The 21016-nt window shown below is 46.5% G+C and overlaps 2 protein-coding genes across 2 annotated transcripts in view; one reads left to right on the forward strand and one right to left on the reverse strand.

Moving 5' to 3' along the window:
• The window catches only part of LOC118077102 (complement component C6-like), a 29511-nt gene extending 22163 nt beyond the window's left edge, over positions 1-7348 (forward strand). The window contains exons 17-18 of the mRNA XM_035100473.2: positions 356-597; positions 5694-7348. Coding sequence (XP_034956364.2) covers positions 356-597; positions 5694-5875 — 424 coding nt within the window. The 3' untranslated portion in view covers positions 5876-7348. The remainder of the gene's footprint in view (positions 1-355; positions 598-5693) is intronic.
• The window catches only part of C7 (complement C7), a 31748-nt gene continuing 17399 nt past the window's right edge, over positions 6668-21016 (reverse strand). The window contains exons 11-18 of the mRNA XM_035100474.2: positions 20615-20843; positions 18382-18559; positions 17194-17281; positions 16558-16690; positions 14537-14728; positions 10012-10108; positions 8675-8859; positions 6668-8016 (exon numbers count right to left, since the gene is read on the reverse strand). Coding sequence (XP_034956365.2) covers positions 7829-8016; positions 8675-8859; positions 10012-10108; positions 14537-14728; positions 16558-16690; positions 17194-17281; positions 18382-18559; positions 20615-20843 — 1290 coding nt within the window. The 3' untranslated portion in view covers positions 6668-7828. The remainder of the gene's footprint in view (positions 8017-8674; positions 8860-10011; positions 10109-14536; positions 14729-16557; positions 16691-17193; positions 17282-18381; positions 18560-20614; positions 20844-21016) is intronic.

Genomic DNA, 21016 nt, shown 5'->3' on the forward strand with positions numbered 1-21016 from the left:
TGGGCAGCTTCCAACAAAATATTAAAACACAATAATTATTGTGTAATTGTGAGATGTGTAAGATATATGCAAATGCACCTGTCAAGAGTAATGATGACTTAATTTTGTCCTAAGGGCATAAATTGGAGCCCAACACAAGAGCAGATACGAAGCTGCAGTCTTTGGCATCTCTTGAACTCTGGAATAGCTGTGAAAAGCCTGTGTATTTCTCTTTTCCATGTAATTTTTTTAAAGCAGCAAAGGAAGATCAGGTGTTCTGGGGATGCGTTAGACTGTTAAAAGGCCACCTCAGAAAAGCAAGCAACGAACGGTGGGACCACATTGTCTCCCAGTCCTCACTTTTATCTCTCGACAGTCTCTACTCTGAAGATATCTGTGTGCTGGATGGGGCATCTGAACAAGCCCTTACGAAACCGAGCTGCCAGTATCTGGTGGAAAGGTGCAATGGCTCTGAACAGTTCCATTTCCTCCATTCTGGACCCTGCCGTGATGACACGCCTTTGAACTGGGCCATCGAGAGGGCAAGCTTCTCAGCAAACAGCACAAAGAAAGAACCTTGTGGGTATGATGTGTGTTATGACTGGGAAACATGTTCAGGTAAGTTTCTTGACCTGGAAGGATGAACTTTTTAAACGTAAAATGAAAGGCATGTTGAAAAAGACAGTTAAGTGTTTAGAGGAAATACACAATTTCAGGTAACACCTAAATTATGAAACACTATAGATGCATGCTACTATCTCCAGAATCAGGGCCGGATTTAGGTTTGGTGAGGCCCTAAGCTACTGAAGGTAATGGGCCCCTTTATATGTCCAGCTGTCCTTTGTCAACAACAAATTGCCGCTGTTTTTTGTGTTGAATATATGCTATATGGTAATTTATGGACCTAATAGGTATCTAAAGCCATTTGCACATAACAAAATATGTACATCATCGGAGCCTACACAACACAAAACACTGTTGCTGTATGTGGGTTTTATTTTATTTGTTTTTTATCTTGTAGTTTGGAAATGTACATCCAGTTTTTTTCCCTTTAAATTTTTAGGGGGCGCCCAAGAGAGTGGGGCCCTAAGCTATAGCTTGTTTCAGCTTATACCAGGGGTCTCCAAGCTTTCCTTGGCTCGGGCCAGTGTCTCCAGTGACGATTGCGCGTTGGAGGAGCACCAGAAATAGCTTGTGCGCATGTGCATGGGCCTCCTCCGACCCAGATGTGAACCGGAAATAGCATTTGCGGACATCTGGCTCGGAGGAGGCCTGTGTGTATGCTCACAAGCTTTTTCCAGTGCTACTCTGACCCGGAAGTGGGTCCCTGTGCCACACCCCACCATGCCAATAAGAGCAAGCAGCAATTGCTGCGGGCCGGATAAACGAGTCCCTCGGGCCTTATCCAGCCCCCAGGCCATAGGTTGGTGACCCCTGGTTTATATGTAAATCCAGCACTGGTCAGAACATAAATCCAAGCAATCACGGTGTGTGTTATTGTGTGATGTAACACATGCACACATATAGTAACAATCGATTTTATTAATTGATTACCACAATAACACTAATTTTCCTGTTGCTGTTTGGTCAAATTAGCTTGCAACTTAAAGTTTGCCTTTGCATCCAATTCTTACAATGTCCGCAATCCAGAATTGCAAACCGTGAGTTTGGAACCCTGAACACTTAGAGTTGTAGAATCTGAGGTTGCCTCTGGTTAGACACTACACACGTGAAGCCTGCAGACGTTTGTGCAGTAAACTCGAGAATCCGGGAAGGAGCACCTGATGACAGGGTGGGACTAATTGCTGCAGGCCCACTCCTTGCCTCTCTGCCATTTGATATGGGATATATTAATCCCCATATGGGTACTGTCTTCAATGGACCCCCTTGCAAAGCACGTTAATCTAATCTGGAGGTAGCAAGAGATGAACCACCTCTAGCCACTGCTGTGCTCCCACCATGTCAAGCTTGGTCCAAAAGTCACCTGCCTTTTGATTTGTCCGTTTGTTAGTGGGCGATCAACCTACAACTATTGAAATAAATTTGCTTATGCCTCTGCACTCCTCTGCATACTTCCTGGGAGGTCAGTGGCACTGAAATCTAGAGGGCTTATTATTGAGTAGAAAAAAAATGTGAAGAGGGTCATGCTGCTTCATCTCCAAGACATTTCAAAATTCTTAAATGAGGGGGGGAAAAACAACATGTGTGAGATCCATGTTTATTTATGGATTTCAGGGGGGAAACGTCTGCAAGAAAATGCCTTTTTGGTTAGTAGATCTCTGCAAAAATGAAACCTCATGTCAGTGTTTGTTATGCAACTTGTTGTTCACTGTGCAACAGGGTGATAACAATTGTGGGTTTTCTCGTAAATTGCCTTGGCTGAGAACACATGAATAAGTTTTCTGCCAGGAGAAAGATGGTTTGCCTGGTTAAATTCTCCCTTCTCTCCTTCCCCCAGGACGATCATCTTCCTTTTAGCCAAAAACAGAAGCAGAACTCACTCTAGACACTTTCACACCTGAAGCAAAACCCCACTCGCTCATCCTTCCAATTTGGATGAGAACTATTTTTCTTTATGAAAATAACATATAGTAATTGGAGGCAGAGAAATAATACCCCCTCTGGAATCTGCAGCTACAATCTGACTGCTACAGGGCAAGGCAGCCCTAGGTAGAAGAGATTGGTCTCAGTACTGTCATTAGACTGTTTCATTGATGGCAGCAATTTTCAGTTGCATCAGAAGAGATTAGAAAAACCAAACCTTATATATTATTTACAAGTGGTGGTTCAAAATATTGACAAGGGAGGTAACACCTGATTTAAAGCAGCTAGTGCTAATGATTTCGCATTAGGAGAGTGAGAAGACACGTTGCTGCCTCCTCCAAATGTAGACACATATTAGAAAGCTCTAGTTATGGGGCTGTATCCAACTGAGCCATAGTCAGAGTCAGGGCCGGCCTACCCATAAGGCAAGGTGAGGCAACTGCTTCAGATGGCAAGATTCACTGGGGCAGCCAATCCCTATGTCAATCTTTCTTCCCAACCCCCCTGTTTTTGATGTAGATCTTCCTTGATGTAGATCTCCCTGGATGGGAGGAGGAGCCATTCTGGGGTCTGCCCGAGGTTCCATAATGTCGTGGGCTGGCCCTGCTCAGAGTAGACCCACTGAAATTAATAGACAAGTTAGTTGAAATTAGTTGACCTTCAGTGAGTCTACTCTGAGTAAGACTAATGTCTGATACAGCCATGTTATGTAGCAGATGGGAGTTTGCTGTTTTGCCTGTACTCATAGTTTGCAGTCCTGGTTTGTAGCCAAACAAACCATTTCTGCTGGATTTTTCTCTCCCCTTCTCCCAGTTTAGGGCATAGCTGCCAAGTTTTCCCTTTTCTCGTGAGGAAGCCTATTCAGCATAATGAAATTTCCCTTAAAAACAGGGATAACTTGGCAGCTATGGTTTAGGGTCCTAGTGGAGGCCAGGTGAACACCACACACTCACTGATACGGCAGAGGTCACATCCCCAAAAGCAAGGCCATAGCAAGGCAAGTCAGGAGGGAGCTACCATGTTCCAACCAGGGCAAAAAGGCAGTTTGTCAGCACTCTGGAGAGCTCACAGGGAAGTACTCACTCAGAGAGTTATTGCCCCAACACCATAGTGAGTTCTTATAAAGGCTGGCAGGCCTCAACTTCCTATTTGCCCCACCAATCCTGAGGAACCATATTTTCATTTAAAGAGCAGTTGCCCTATTCTGACTTCTATGGCATGGAGGTGCTAAGAGACCCCTGGGTATAGGGTGGTATATAAATTCAAATAATAAGAATAGTAATGATGGATGAATTGGAGGGCTGTCCTCTGGCCTGGAAGGGTCTGTTAAAGCCTGATAATCTGACATTGGATGATCTGGGAGCAGGCTAGGGTGATTGCCTCACCTCCTTATGAGTCTGCCTCTGAGTCAGATGGAGGGTTGTTGTCAGAGAATATAACAGGTTTGGATGCAAAAGCAAACTATGGTTTGTCACAAGCTACAATCAGACTTTGTTATTACTATTGTTGTTATCTTTGCACCATGTGCAGTGAGAAGAGGAAGGGAGTGTGGGACCCCGAAGCTTGTGCTGGCTTACTTTTGTCATGTCAGATTGCGGTTAGGGCATTGTGTCTGAATGGCCCCAAAGGCAAAGTCCCAAGTTCTATTAAAAACATTCTGCTAATGGAGGTGATGTGTATTTTAGGTGGTATTCCTAAATTAACAACCACTGCTGGCATTGCAATTGGATGCCCTCAATGTGTCAAAATGAATGTGTGATATATACTTGGAATGAGGCCTTGTCATGCAAAAGAAGCTTATGGACATTTCCATTATTACGTTATGATGAATTCGAAGATCATATTTGACGTGGTGTAATCTCCTCTCCTCATTACATTACTCCTCCTCTCTATATTTTTTTACACGTTATATAATGTGTGGGGTACCACTGAGCCTTGGGCTTGCCGATCAAAACGTCGGCGTTTCGAATCCCTGTGACGAGGTGATCTCCCGTTCCTCTGTCCCAGCTCCTGCCAACCTAGCAGTTCGAAAACACGCCAAAAAGTGCAAGTAGATTAATAGGTACCACTCCAGCAGGAAGGTAAATGGCGTTTCAGTGCGCTGCTCTGGTGTTGGTGTTCCGTTGCGCCAGAAGCGGCTTAGTTATGCTGGCCACATGACCCGGGCTGGAAAAACTGTCTGTGGAGCAGACAAATGCCAGCTCCCTCAGCCTATAAAGCGAGATGAGTGCCGCAACCCCAGAGTCGTTCATGACTGGACTTAACTGTCAGGGGTCCTTTACCTCTCATGGAGGACACTGTACTCCTTGGGGTAATTTGTCCACCTTTGGTCCCCAACCTGTGGCTCCTAGAAGCTGTCAGCATGCGACAGCAGCCACACCCCGGGAATTGTTTTGACTGGCCAGCTAAACCCGGTGAGGATAGCCGATGGGTCTCAAACCCTCAGTGAGTTAGGACTTCCCCCTGCCATGCAAAGACAGGCTCTGGCAGATGGAGCAGGCAAAACCAATGGTAGATCCAGCAGTCAAGAAGGTGGTTTCTACACATGCTATAGAGCAGGCACCCCCAAACTTCAGCCCTCCAGATGTTTTGGACTTCAATTCCCATCTTCCCCGACCACTGGTCCTGTTAGCTAGGGATCATGGGAGTTGTAGGCCAAAACATCTGGAGGGCTGCAGTTTGGGGGTGCCTGCTATAGAGGGAAGTGTGGGGCATATAGGGCCCATCAACTCTGAGTACCATTTGATGGGAAAGCAGATACTGTATAAGTTAAACCAGTAACTGAGCAACAGCAAGAAAAGACTGTTGCTTTTCTTTCTTTCTCTTTCTTTCTTTCTCTCTCTCTCTCTCTCTCTCTCTCTCTCTCTCTCTCTCTCTCTCTCTTTCTTTCCTCTCCTGCTTGTGGGTTTCCTATAAGCATCTGGTTGGCCACTGTAGAAAACAGGATGATGCACAGCATATAGACCTTTGATCAGGTCGTGGAGAACCTTTGGCCTGAAAGATGCTGCTGAACTACAACTCCCATCATCCCCGGCCATCAGCCATGTTCGTTGGGGATGATGTCATTTGTATTTCAGCAGCATCTGGGGGACGGAAAGTGATCCACACCTGCTCTGAACAAGCAAACAGAAATCGTGCTCAGCTGACCCTAAGCCATTTCCCATTCACAGAAACGGAATCACGGTGTACCTGCTTGCTTCCAAACCAGTGCCCAAAGGATGAGGGCCACCTTTACTGCATCCAGACCAGAAGGGGGCGTCCAAAGAGGACATACACCCTCTGTGCATTGGGGGCCATGAAATGCACCAAGATGAGGATGGAATTCTTTCATCCTGGGAAGTGCTTGCCTTAAAACAGACGTCAAAACTCATCTCCTTATGGAAGGACATCCAGATAAGACAGACATATTTTGGTAACATGGTATATTCAGAATAAATATCAATGGACGTTAGTACTTTGGTATCAATATATGTCAATCACTGAAATAAGGAGTGCTTTACATATGTCCTAAGAGTACAGCGTTGCTGAAGATTTCAGAACTGTCTTTTTCAACCATTCATTAGGTGGAATGGTGGGTAATGAAATGAATCCCTCCCCAAAAATATTAAGGGAGATGAGATGGAGTTGCCATTTACCTTACTTAAACTTAGGATGTAGCTAAGGTTTCTCTCTCTCCTTTTTCTTCCTTTAAGCTCAAAGCTCTCTCTGCTGTTTCCCACTGGCCGCATTCCCTTTACAGTCGTACCTTGGAAGTTGAACGGAATCCGTTCTGGAAGTCCGTTCAACTTCCAAAATATTCAGAAACCAAAGAGTGGCTTCTGATTGGCTGCAGGAACCTCCTGCAGCCAATCGGTAGCCGTGCCGGACGTTCAGCTTCCAAAAATCATTTGCAAACCAGAACACTCACTTTTGGGTTTCAATCGTTTGGGAGCCAAGGGATTTGAGATCCAAGGTACGACTGTACTCTCTTAAGAAGAATGCTACATCATGTTGCATCACCCCAAGGCATTCTGGGAGGTGAATTTATATCCCACCTTTCCTCCCAAAGGAGCCCAGGGTGGCAAACAACAAGTGATAAAACAATTCTGAGGGGATTATGAACAGGAATCACACCACAGTCTTTTTTTAAAAAATAAAAAACCGCATTATTCATTGATACAAGATTAGTCATGATCTTTGAGTATTTCAGGATGGCTGACAAAGTCTGGCTCTGTACAGTCCATCTGTTTGCTTTAAGACAATATGAAATAAGTGTTCTGGGTTATTGCTGGTTTGAGACAGCTAATGATCTACCAAGAAAAATGCACAGTCATCTTCAACTTCTCCAAACCCAGTCTAAGCATCAACTTGCAGCATAGGGGTCTTCTAGTAATCTCAATCATGGAACTCCAAATCTTTAACCATATACTGTATGTCCAAATTTCTCTGTTTTCCTCTTTCACTCTCTTTCCTCTCTCGGTTTTTCTCTCGGTTTCCCCACCCAACCTCTCTTAAAAGACAGCAAACCTTTCAATAAATAAGCCAGTTAAATGCTGGAGTTGCCACCTGTGTGATCAGCCATATTGGTCAGCTGATGTCCAATTGCTCTAGAATCTGGCATAATCAAGAAGCAGAGCTAACTGTGAGCCTATGGAGATATTCTTGGGTCATTTATTAAATTTATATCTGAACCTTCCTCCCAAAGGAGAGCAGAGAAGAAGAGAGGCGAGGCCTGGTTTGCCATAGGTGAGTCAGTAAGTGCAGAGAACAATTTAATAGCACATCATTAGTGTCCTCGGACGCCCTCCTTTACATTCTCCCATACCAATGGAACAGCTGCCATTTACCACCGCAGGAAAAAGTAAAGTGCCATACTTAAGTACACATCTGAAGTATGAATAAAATCTATTCTGTGTTTGACACTGGGTGGGCTGCTCCTCTATGACAGCCATCGGAGGGGGGCGGGAATGCACTGCCCCCATATGTCCTTGAAATATACAAGCCTTCTCTTCCCATATCACCTACAAAATTATGTCCATTTTGCTAGTTTTAATAATCCTCATTCCACCGTTCTCCTGACCCCTTACTTTTTTAAAAATTTTATTTAGAAAAACGTATAAACTGCTTAATCAAATAATTCCTAAGGAGGGTAGACAAAACAAAACAATTCTCAATAATATACAAATGTAATCAACAAAAATCAACACGTAATATTATAACTAAGTTATTTGCCCAGGGAGACTTGCCAAAGGTTGTAGCGGGAATGTAATGCAGTGTATAACACACTGGAAAACCTAGTGGTTCTCCTAGTGTAAGCAAACATAGACTAGGGATTTTGTACATTGCAGGGTCTTATGCTAACAACAGTGATGTTCTCCCCCTGGCACTGGAGGACGCCAGCCTCGCATTCTGTCATGGTCTGCTGCGCGACCCTTCCTTCCACCTCAACACAAATGCTTATTCCTGTGTCGCCACACTGTCCAGCTTCTTTGCACGTGCACTGGTTGGTTGGATCTAAGCAACCGCCACAAATGAGAAAAAATTAAACAATAGTGAATGAGACAGTAATTAACTGAACGATCTGGATTAACAAGCAGCTACAGGAAGACCAAAAGAAGCCAACCTCACAGGCGTTCCTTTTATCCTCCCAATGCAAGATATGGGGCTGATTTGGGCAGGGCCGGTGCTAGGGCTTTTTGCGCCCTAGGCAAAACACCTTTTGGCGCCCCCGGCACATGCGTCACGGTGCATTGCTGACGGCCCTGCGCAGGCATCGAGCGAGCGGCAGCAGCGCCGCCGTTCGCTCGCTGCAGCCGCTGAGGAGCTCACAGCGTGCCCTCCATAGGCGGGAGGGTGCTGAGCTTTTCTTTTGGCTCGCGCTCCTCCTGCCTATGGAGGGGACGCTGTGATCTCCTCACGGGCTGCAGTGAGCGAGCGGCGGAGGCAGCAGCAGCAGCACCCATAGCTTAAGACTTCAGGTACAGGCACTGCCACCGCCACCGCTCGCTCGCTGCAGCCGCTGAGGAGCTCACAGCGTCCCCCCCATAGGCGGGAGGACATAGGTGCCAAGTCTCCCGTATTCCCCGGGAAACCCCTGTTTTTCCAGCTGTCCAGCTGGGGAATATGGGAGACTTGGCAGCTATGGCAGAAGGATGTAGGGGAAACCTCTTACCATGACATGTCTCCCACAGTTGGCATGAGCCACAAGGTCTCGTGGATGCAGCAGGAGTCCTGCAGGTTTCCTTGCTGACCAAAGCATATTGCCTGCCCATGCACTCCAATGCGTGTAGCTTGCAGATGGTTAGCCATGTGCTCCTCTTGTTTCTTTGGTCTGTAGCACAGATGTCCAGGGAAGAGCTGGGAGGAAAAGCAGGAAATCACACTATTGACATGGGGCTGAACTTTACAGCAGGGTTGGGGAATCTGCAGCCTTCCAAGATGTTGACTGACACCAACTCCCATCAGCCCCAACAAGCATGGCAAAAAAATCAGAGATTTATTATTATTATTATTATTGAGTTTATACCTCGCAAACGGGACACATTCTAAAAACCAACAAAGCAAAAACATTTCAAAACAGTTAAACTATTCCAAAAAGAATTTAAAACATTTTAAAAACACCTACAAGTTAAAACACCCTAAAAGCAGCTGCAGTTAAAAACAATGATCCCAGGACTGGCAGGAACAATATTGTTCAGCCACCAAATGCCTGAGTAAACACGGATGTTTTCAAATCCCTTGTGAAAGTTGATAAAAGGGGAAAACACAATTGACTTCCGCATATGCCCAACAAAAACTGAAAGGTAACAGGTTACCTATCCCTGCTTTACGGGAAGAGCCTGCACAATTTGTGACCCACAAAGCCAAATGCTTCCCAACAACCAGAATGCTCTGCAGTCCACACAGCAAAATAATGATGTGTGGACAGTTCACTATAAACCTGTCAATGACATGTTGCAGAATACACCCACCCTTAGGAATAAACTTAAAAGAAGAATGTCAGGTTGGGCATACATTACTTGACAGAGATTGCCAGTATCACAGGATGGATTCTCCAGAGCTTTAGCAGAAAAAGGGAATCAAATTACTGTATTCATTACTTATCTGACTAGCATCCCCCCCCCATAAAAGCCATCCATTTTTATTTCACTTGCCTTTGTTAGAAAAAGGTCCCCCCTGCAGGATCTAAGGGTAACTCACTGCCACACTTCCAAATCTCCAGACTATATGCTTTTGTCTCCTTTTCTCTCCCTATTTTACACACCCAAAGCCCTCTTTCCCCTTTCTGTTACTTTAGCCAAGCTATATCTCTACTAATACCAAATGACAGCTCCATCAAGGCAGGTAAAAAAAGATGAAACGGACTAAAGTGGGGCAGGGCTGAGAAAATGGTATTTTATTGCTAGCAAAGCTCGCTTTATTTCTCCCAAAGCTTTCTAATCCGTCATGGGCTCATGCCCTTGGAGGGTTTAGCTTTCTATCAGAAATGAGATACCTATGGCAACTCACCCACATTCATACGGCATCTTACACACACATTTTGCCTGTTGGGCTTTCTCCCATGGCTGGCATTCAGGGGCAGCTGGCCCAGTATCTGTGCTGGGAACTACGGAGAAAGAAGAAACGTAAGATCTAGAATGGAACGAGCAGGTCGGCTAGAGATTATCTTGATAGCCCTGGCAGAGCCGACAATGTTCATTCCTGCTTTGTTTTCCCTGGAGTTGGGTGGGAAGGCATTTCCTCTCCCGCAATCTCAGTGCCGGGAGCGCCAATTTTATTATAGAGTCTCCGCAGCCATACACGGTGACAAGGCTTCTCGAAGCGCTCTCGCCTCCTGACAATCCCCAGTCACAAAATGCGCCTGGCGCCTGGCTAATTTTGAACGCTGCCCATTTAACTCTGTTAGCATGTTCGGTAAGACGTTGAGACCTTTCCAGTGCTATGTGGTTCGGCAGGAAGGGCCACATTTCAGCGGCAGGGCACCTGCTTTGCATGTAGAAGGCCCCTGGTTCAATCTCCAAATTTGGGCTGGGAGTGACCCCTGCTTGAAACCCTGGAGTGCTGCTGGCAGTCAGCGTAGACAAGGATATATTTTATTTACAGTATTTCATAAAATTTATACACCGCTGGATTGTAAAATTTAAAAAAGCACCTAAAAGCAGTTTACTAAAGAGTTAAAACAATAAAACGATCATTAAGGAAACAAAAAGTAAGGTAAAACTTTTGAAAAGTTAAAACAACAATAGACTAAAAAGCAGACCAAAACACACATCAACTTCCTACATCTCTGGATAGGCTTGTCAAAACAATAGTATAAATAAATAATAATAATACCCCATCCATCTGGCTGGGTTTCCCCAGCCACGCTGGGCTGCTCCCAACTGAATATTAAAAACACAATACAGCATTAAACATTAAAAACTTCCCTAAACAGGGGGGCCTTCAGATGTCTTCTAGAAGTAAGATAGTTGCTTATTGCCTTGACATCTGCTGGGAGGGCATTCCACAGGGCGGGAGCCACTACCGAGAAGGCCCTCTGCCTGGTTCCCTGTAACCTCACTTCTCGCAGTGGGAGAACCGCCAGAAGGCCCTCTGAGCTGGACCTCAGTGTCCAGGCAGAACGATGGGGGTGGAGACGCTCCTTCAGGTAGTGTTGTCAGCAGGTTCCAAAAGGAGTACAATGAAGGTGCCTGCCTGATATCCATAGGCAGGGAGTTTCAAAGAGTAGGTGCAACCACACTATAAGATCAAATTCTCGCAAATGTGGAAAGGGTGTTATGTGGTACCTGCGCCAATTCTGTTGATCGAAGCGGCCAAGGGGGCGCAAATGGGGTAAGGCGATCTCACAGGTAAACTGGCCCCCCGGTTGTTAAGGCCTTTATATACCGACTAGTCTCATTCAGCCCGTTAAGAAAACGGGCGCTAGAGGTGCGACGGGGCAGCGGCTTTCCCTCCCTTTCTGCGCTCAGCCGCGGGGCGCGCCAGGAACGCAATTAAACAAAGCGCTCTCCCGTCGTGTCCCGCGGCCTAGCGCAGAGAGGGAGGGACAGCCGCGGCCCCGTCGCTCCTCCCACGGGCCAGGTAGGGTTGTCAGGAGGAGGCGGACCAAGATGGCGGCATCGGGTTCCGGGGCCACGGCCTGCGACGGGAGCCGGAACGGGCTCCCGCCGCCGCGGCCCCGGAGCCCGATGCCGCCATCTTGATCCGCCGCTGTAGGGGAACGGGAGGCAGAGGGTTGAGGGGGGGAGAGAACATGCGCGTGTGTACGTCCCGCCTCTTCATCCAGTCCCTGTGTCCGTGGGGCACATGCACATTAGCGCGGACAAAGGGACACAGGGAATCTGGACGCAGAGATATAGGGACTTTATTATATAGGATAGTAACACCTTGAGCTTGGCCCAGTTGCAAATCAGCACAATTAACGAGATGGAGCCAATGGTCTGACTTGCTATAAGGCAGCGTTCTATGTTCCTCTCAGTCGGCTGGCTTTGCTGGAAGGAACGTTGTTTGGGAATGGTGCCTCAGTTTCCCTGTCTTTCCCTGGGCTGGGAGGAAGTGTGGAAGAAGAACAGCCAGCCAGCCAGCCAGCTCAAAACAAACAAGGGCCTGATTTGCTTTCTGCAAGAATCCAAAGAAATGGCACTGGTGGCCCTGCTAGAAACCTGTTGGGAAAGGAAGATGGGCTGCGAATGCTAATGCTGTGCACCTTCTAGCCTACGCTCAGCCTGTAAACAAAACCATCTATCACAAAGATGCCACAAGACACCGGAGACCTTTGCTCCAAGAAGAGATGCGTGCCGAGTCTCCACCCCTGAGATTTCTTGGAGACTGGAGGTGCACATAGCAATATAGAAGAACAACCACCAAAGGACCAGGAAAGGAAACTGCACAAATTGGATGCTTGACGATGGGCCTGTTTGTGGCCTTTTCTGATAGAGATCCTCCGGTCCCGAGTTATTTCTACTTGAAGTGTAATTCCAATCCATCAAAACATAATTAAAAACCTCCCCCTTTGCAGCCTCTCAAGCGACTGGACCTGTCTTTTCCCTCTGGTTTTACAATGAGGGGAAAATCTATTGACTTTCCCCCTTCACAGTACTGTGACTCAAATAAAGCCGATTGTGTTTAGTTTAGAAGCTCTCACAAACACAGTTAATGCAGCCCGTCCATTTTTAATATACCTGTTTTAAAACAACTCATATCTTTTTGTGCACCTTTTTATGAACTTTTTAAAAAAGGCATTCTCTTTCTTTATCACTGCTGCTTTTCTCTGCCCGCACAGTACTGAAAGGGTTAACAGCTGGCAGCCTTGGGCCGAATTTAACCATCTAGCACAGGAGTAGCCAATGCAGTGCCCTCCAGATGCTGTTGCACTACAACTCCCATCATCCCTGATCGTTAGCTATGCTGGCAGGGGCTGATGGGAGTTGTAGTCCAACAGCATCTGGAGGGCATCACGTTGGCTAACCCTGATCTAGCAGCGGTCATGGGGCAAATTCCAAAATGAGGAGGGGAGGGGAAGTTTGGAGCCAAATTATAGGTATCTCCTCCTCCCGATATACTTTTGAATTGAACCCCAAACCTTCTGAACTGGATCCATAACTGGAAACAGAGGCAGCTGTCTCATACAGAGTCAGTCCCATTGGCATAGCTGCCAAGTCTCCCGTTTTCCCCGGGAAACCCCCGTTTTCCCCGGGAAACCCCCGTTGTGTTTGTGGGAGCAGGGGGTCATTGGTTTGTTTTTGTTCTCGTTTTATTCTGTATTTTGAGTTTTCATTTTGTATTTTTATGTTGTGAACTGCCCTGTGATCTTCAGAGGAAGGGCGGTGTGAGGGACAGGGGATACCGGGAGGTCCCTCCCATCTTAAGCTCCAGCCCATCCCCAAGCACTGGGGAGAGCAGGGAGAGCTCTGCCTCCAGCGGAGAATCAGGAAGTGGTGTCCGAGGCTCAGGCAAGGTTGCGGAGCCACTGACCCAGGTGGGACAGGAAGGGGGGAGCCCGGGGGGAAGGCCAATTCCCCCGACTCCGGAATTGCGCAGAAAACGTCGGGGGAAGAGGATGGGTCTCTCAAAGCTTCTTTGCTGGAAGAAAACGCGCCAATCGCCATTCGGAGGTACTGACACCTGACCGAAAGCATGTATATAGATCGCTCTGAGCACTGTAAATAATCAGCACTTAATAAAAGTCTAAAAGGACTATGCTGCGAGGAGTCGTTACTCTAGAGTAGCCGCATCAGCGCCTCTGACAGGCGGTATAGAAATTTAATCAATCAATCAATATACCTCCCCCATTTTGTGCTGAATCATTCTCTGGTGTTCTCCCCATCCTACTGCTCTCACACTGTGCAACTTACCAGTGCAAAGAGGCATGGAGTGCTGGGGAGGAGTCCAAGGGATGCCATAGCTGGGACTGAGAACATGGGTGCTATGGTGCATTGTTGCTGCACAATTTAGTAATGCTCAGAACCAGAGGAAATGTAGTTCCCTTGAACGCTGCAGCAAGTGCCCACTATAGAACTCTGAAACCCAACCTTCTCCCATTTGCAAAAGAGAGAAAGAGAGGAGTTAAGCCTACCAGCTGACTCCAAATAGGTGGTATTATTATTCTTATCCTGCCCAGGGATTTTTCAAGGGGTAACTCAGTTCCAGCACCTCTCAGGTGGGTTCTGGCACCTCTCAGGTGGGCATCATTGCCATTCTAAGAGAATAAAGGAGGTTGTTCCCGGTGAGTTCTGGCACCTCTTTTTCTAGAAAAACGACACAGAGCAGCTCTTGCACACAGGCAAAAGTGACAAGACTTGCCCACCTTCAAATGGGAGAAGACTCTCTGAAATCCAGTTAGTGTCTCTCCACCCAATGAAGAGCTTTTTTGGTGCAGGGTATTGTTAAATGGCTAAAACCGACCTGGTCTTAACATGCTCAGGGTTTGGATAGTGGAATGCTTCTCTGGAGGCCCACAGAAGCTGCTCTGAAGTTTCCAAAGAAAGATCAGGCTGTAAGTGCACCCCAAAAAATGTCCTAGAGAACTACATACCTCTCCTCCGGCACTGGATATTGTTGGCGTTGGGAGACCATTTCAGGGTGGGTTCACACAAAAGGACGGCTGCTCCTTCCAGCTGCGTGTCTTCTGGGCACGACAGCTTTACCTTCTCTCCTATCTGATACAACGGTTTCACTGGGTCTGCACTCAGTCCTCCTTCCAACGCAGGCAAGACACAAGCCGTTTCTAAGGAATAAAGAGGAGAACCAAGCGGTGGGAGCTGCTTCATTAGGGTGAACATTAAGGTCCTGCCCTGAAGATAAACTGGGCAAGGGAGAGCCGTGTCAGCTACATCCAGAGCTCCTTGGAGGGACGGAAGAATGAAAACACATTTGTATCACTAGCCCTTGAGGGCTGTGAGGTGAAAATAAATGCTCCCTCTCAGCAGTCACCACGCCACCCCCGCCACCTTCGGCAATCGTCTTGAACAGTTGCATGACAGAAATTTAAGAATGGTGTCTTTTCCTGGCATAGAATGACTGGCGCCCTTTGTGCCAGTGGAGGGCGCCCTTTGTGTGCCCGAGCAGACCACCCCTGATCCTACATGGCTCCCAGCAGAGCACTCCTGGACCGCAACCCCAAGTCGCAAACCTTGAGGTTCCCGCCAAACCTCAGTTCAAAGAACCAAGCGTGACAGGTGAGTGGAACAATAAGGGTTGGGTCCAATCTTTAAGCATAAAAGGGGGGTGGAGCCTACATGGGAGCTCTCAAGTCAGCTCCAGAGCTTCACCTGCCCTACCTGCCCTTTGTTAAGGCCTTTTATTGCAGTTTAACTTCTTCTTTACAGGTATGCAAGCACTGCTATGGTCTTACAATGGTTGCTGTTGAAGGACCGGGAAGGAATTTCCCTGCATTGGCAGGTTTTGCCCTCCCCGTAGCTAAACGTCACAACTTTGGTGGTTATAGGCCTTGGGCCTTTAGTCTATCTTACCTAAATCGGGTGTGTGTGTGTGAGAGAGAAGCGGTGACACACGCCCCCCTGTGGCGGCGATCCCAGGGTTCCCCGTTAAAGGGGTTGTGTTGAGGGGAGTCACTGGCCATACGCTGGAGGTTGTCAGAGCACTCCCCTGTGTTGCGGTGAAATGGCGGGGGGGGGGGCTATCTGCTTAAACATAGAGTGGTACCTCTACTTACGAATAACTCTACTTACGAATGTTTCTACTTACGAACGGAGCTCCGTCCGCCATCTTGGATGCAGTTTAGATAGGATTTTTTCTACTTGCGAATTTTTAGATAGGGTTGCTTTGACTTACGAATTTTTCCCCCCAATGCATTCCTATGGGATTCAACTTACAATTTTTTCCGACTTACAAATGTGCATTCGGAACGCATTAAATTCGTAAGTAGAGGTACCACTGTATGTCTTCCAGAGCCAGCCCAATCCCCAGACATATTGGCTAACCCTGATGTGCCCCAGATCCCTGACTGGGAGGGATAAACGACCAATGCCTAAGCAAGGTCTTCCTACATCTGAAAGGTTAATAAAGTTGTGGCCAATTTTAATCCCATAGCATGTTGTCACGAGTCATTACTCCACCCGGGTGTCGCCTGGGGTCGGGGAGGGGGTTTCTGCCTAGGCACACAAATGTAAATGGTGAATTGCTGCCAAGTCTCCCGCTGAAAAATGCGGGATCAGCAGCGGCGCGGCACCGGAAGTCGCTTCTACGCATGTCTAGACATGCGTAGAAGCAACTTCCGGTGCCGCGCTACCCATGTCTGGGCACCGGAAATCGGGCGGCGCCAGGACCCAAAATGGAGCCTCCCTGGCAGGTAGGAAATCCGGGGGATTTACGGGATTTTTTCCAATCCGGGCTGCCAGTGAGAAATGGTTTAAAATACAGGGGTTTCCCGCGAAAAATGAGAGACTTGGAAGGTATGGGGGGGAGGGTGTGAAGCGGTGACACACACACCCCTGCGACGGCAATCCCAGGGTTCCCCGTTAAAGGGGTTGTGTTGAGGGGCACACAAATGTAAATGGTGAATTGTACTTTGCAGCCAGCCTTACGGATACATACTCTGGCAGCTCATCTGTCCAACGGTCCACCTCAAGCCTTCGCCACAGGTCACCACTGGGTCCCCCACAATAGCATATCCATTATTGCAGGTGTAAATGATGCTTTTCCCCACAGGATAGGATGAATCAGCATCCTAAAAGTAGAAAAATTGAGGGTCACTGAGTGGAAGGATGCCTCTCTATTCTTACATGCTTGAATAATTCTTACATAATTATTCAAAATATACAGAGTTATAGAATTATTTGTTTGCATTTTTGAATTATCAGCATCGTGGATATTTCTGTCTAGGTAAACTTGTTCACTGCCTAAATAAACCAGTGAACCAGCAATGAAATCCATATAGCACAAACAAAGTACAAACATATGGACTCAGAAGTTAATTTCCACTGAGTTCAGTGGGGCTTACTCCTGGGCAAATGGGAATTACAGGTGCCCATCAGATCCTGATTGGATTATTACAACTTCCACCAGCCCTGACTGTTGCCCATGCTGGCTGATGGAAGCCGTAGTTCCACAACATCTGGAGGTCTCCGCATGGGCTACCTTAGAGGTACGCAGAACTGCAACCTAAATTTTACTACTCTTATCTACGCAGAGAACCTGCATAAGGAGGGCATTCTATTGTGCTTCACCTACTTGCACATATCCATTTTCCAAGGGGGGAGGCGGTGGGCAGGATTCTGTGCCCAACGTAGACACATCAAAGCAGTGTGGTTCTATTGAACTATAAAGCAAAACATTTTGGGGGGAAAACCATGATTATAATTTATTTCAGAGTTCAAGAACCTTTCATTTCAAAACACTTTACATCTCAGAGGGGTCTGTTTCTGCAAGGCCATTAAGCTTCTATCAAATTAAAATTATCAGCATCTGGAGAGGGACACAAACACACGCATACAGAAAGAGCAGCTTATGGATGCTCACTAACTTTTGCCCCTTTCTTGTCCCAACCTAAATAAGAATGCTCCAAACCCTTGCATGGAAAAAAGTTACCGTAGTTTGAGCTAATAATAATATTATTATACTTTATTATTTGTACCCCGCCCATCTGGCTAAGACTTTTTCCAGGTCACAAATAATTCTCTAATGAGATTTTAAAATTGCAATTTTAAAAAAAAAAGTGTTTATATCCCGATCATACAACTGGATTTTCCAACCAGAACTGTGCTTGCCCAATTTCTGCAATGTTGCCATTTCAGGTCCTCCCAAACCATTTGTTGAAGGCACTGAAAAGTTTCAGTTTAAACACTTGGTAGACATTTGTGGTAGTTTCAGAACTCCAGGTCATTCACCCATCTTGCACCTAGCACCAAAACTGGGTCTCCCTGCCTCCATGTTGTTTTATAATTACTCATACTACTTTATGAGCACAAAGTAAAAATGGTAGGATGTGCGGCAAAATCAACACAGAATGCCTGTAATACAACATAAGAAATAAAAGAAACAACTGAAATACCATTAAAAGCCAATGCGCATATTTAGTGTGAATAGATGCGCTGTCTTCTGACTTCAACCACAAATCTACAGATGCACTGTAGATCACTTGAATGAACCTTGTGGATCACTGGTGGTCAAAAGAACACTGTTTGAGAACCACTTCACTACACCATGTATATGGGCTGACCTCCAGATGTTGTTGGACTACAACTCCCATCAGCCTCATCTAGCATGACCAGTGGTCAGGCATAATGGGAACTATAGCTCAGCAACATCTGGAGAGCAATACATTGACTCTCTCTTCAATGTATAATTTGCAGCAAGTCTCAGGTGACTCCAGGACTTGCCAAACCATATTTCCTCTTAGCAAGTATCATTTCCACCTACCGAAAATGTTGCAAATCCTCATCCTCATCCTCACACTGGCGGCTTTCAGCTGCTTCTCCGATGCAGGACCTTCCACCGCCACTGGGATTGGGATTATTACAGCTTCGACTTCTTGATTTCCTTCCTCCTGTACAAGAACTCCATGAGGACCAGCAGCTCCAGCTTCCATCAATGACTCCTTCATAATGGCAGGAAAGTTCATGCATCATTTTTCAGTGGATCTCTATGCAACTCACCATCACAAGATATTCACCTGCACCCTCCCCCCTCTGGAGGGAAGAGCTTGAAACCTGGACAAAATTGGGAAATTTGACATATTTGATTCCCCTTAAGGGGGAACCCTTGTCTATCCACCAGCCTTCAGTTTCAGCTGCTCCCCTTCTTAGAGGTGAAAATAGCAAAACTGTTAACTATTGCGGTGTCCCTACAGTTCACACATTGTTGCAACTGCACAGAAGACCAACTGAGATCATTTGCCAGAGCCCTAGGTGATTTACAGTAAATCAGCAAGAGTTCATGACTCCCAATTGTTTGACAATCGCAAGTAGGGAGGGGGCAGAAATCCTGATGTGCTGATTCCTTATCTCTCAGCACCAGTGTTCCTCACACGTAAATTATGGGTACGTAATTGCTTGCCATTGACTAAGGGCTCATCCAGACTTCCATTTGCACCATGCTTTCTAGGCACAGATCAGCACTTCTTTTTGTCCTAGTACTTTCCCCGGGAAAACCTGCATTTTACCGCTGAATCAGAGCAAATGGCAATTCACAGAAAAGCTGACTGTTGTCTCCCCCACCCCAGTGAATCACAATCCCCAGATTCCCATATTTATTTTCACACACACACACACACACACACCCCACACACAAAGAGCAAGCTTCCAGGACTTGTATAACCTGAGATATGAGAGGAAATGCACAGCCACTATTCTCATTTTGTTGTTGTTGTTGTTGTTGTTGTTGTTGTTGTTGTTGTTGTTGTTAGAAACTGGCCTGCTCCCCTATTCAGTGTTTCGCTTTAAAAATTCCTGTGGATGCCTATGGAAAACAGATGTGTACCTTCCAGCATGTGACTTACAGAATGTGGTGGGTTATTATCTCCAGCTCCTCAGCTATCATATTTGCACCAGACTTTCCTCCCCCTGAACCACTCTTTTGCTTCCAGATTTCGTTGAAACCAGGTTTACTAGAACCAGGTTTGGTTGAAACCAGGTTTACCTTTAGATTCTAGTAAAACAAATGCAAGCTACAGTAGATCCTGCAAGCCTACCTCCGACGTTGAAGAGGCCAGACACAAGAGTTGGTCCTTTTGCGCTCTAAGGACCCATCCACACTTTCGCTTAACCCATGCCTAGAAAGCATGAGTCTGGGTGGTTTTCCACTTGACCCATGCTTTCTAGGAGGAGGTCTAATTGGTATTTCCTTTGCCCCACCGCCCTCCCCACCGAAAACCCACTTTTTAGCACTAAATTAGAACAAAAAGCAGAGACATCACCTTGCCGACAAAGGTCTGTATAGTTAAAGCTATGGTTTTTCCAGTAGTGATGTAAGGAAGTGAGAGCTGGACCATAAAGAAGGCTGATCGCTGAAGAATTGATGCTTTTGAATTCTGGTGCTGGAGGAGACTCTTGGGAGTCCCATGGACTGCAAGAAGATCAAACCTATCCATTCCGAAGGAAATCAGCCCTGAGTGCCCACTGGAAGGACAGATCCTGAAGCTGAGGCTCCAATACTTTGGCCACCTCATGAGAAGAGAAGATTCCCTGGAAAAGATCCTGATGTTGGGAAAGATTTAGGGCACTAGGAGAAGGGGACGACAGAGGACGAGATGGTTGGACAGTGTTCTCCAAGCTATCAACATGAGTCTGACCAAACTGCGGGAGGCAGTGGAAGACAGGAGTGCCTGGCGTGCTATGGTCCATGGGGTCACAAAGAGTCGGACACAACTAAACGACTAAACAACAACAACAGAACAAAAAGGCAACTGGCAGAAAACCCCATTGCTGTTTGCTCCAAGTCAGCACTAAATATCAGGTTTCCTTGGGGGTGGGTGGGTGGAAGCAGTGGGAGAAACGTAGTGTGGATAAGCCCAAAGTAACTTCAAATCACGGTAACATCATGTGCGCATGTGTATCTGTGTGTGTGCATCCATTCGGGGAGGGCTGGTAGTTTTCACACATTGCAGTACCTGCTTTAAACACTTCCACTCTAAAACAGGAGAGAAATGACTTGCCTGGCTGGTCTTGCACAAGAGTTCCCAGTTCGCAAGCTGCTCCAAAAGTATACGGTTTGCAGAAGCATAGGCACTGAGTTTCCACAACAGCCGGCTCACCGCCATTTCGACACGGGCGGCATTTGCAGGGATCGTTTTCGCTCAGGTACTCTTCGATGGCTCGTTTCAGGTGATGTCTTTTGACGGATGCACAAGGTACCTCCTTCACCAACTCATACAATGGTGTGAGCTATATATATATATATAATTAACATGTCCAACTGTTTGTTTGTTTTCAAAGAACATTACTTTTTCTTACATTCTACTTGGCTTCCCATTTTTCTCCATGAGGGGAGAATTGCATTCAAAAATTATTCAAAGGGAGAGAAGATGAAATTCACGTGTGGGGTGCAGGGTTTTTTT

The sequence above is a fragment of the Zootoca vivipara genome, chromosome 11 (assembly GCF_963506605.1).
Source record: "Zootoca vivipara chromosome 11, rZooViv1.1, whole genome shotgun sequence".
Taxonomy (NCBI): Eukaryota; Metazoa; Chordata; class Lepidosauria; order Squamata; family Lacertidae; genus Zootoca; species Zootoca vivipara.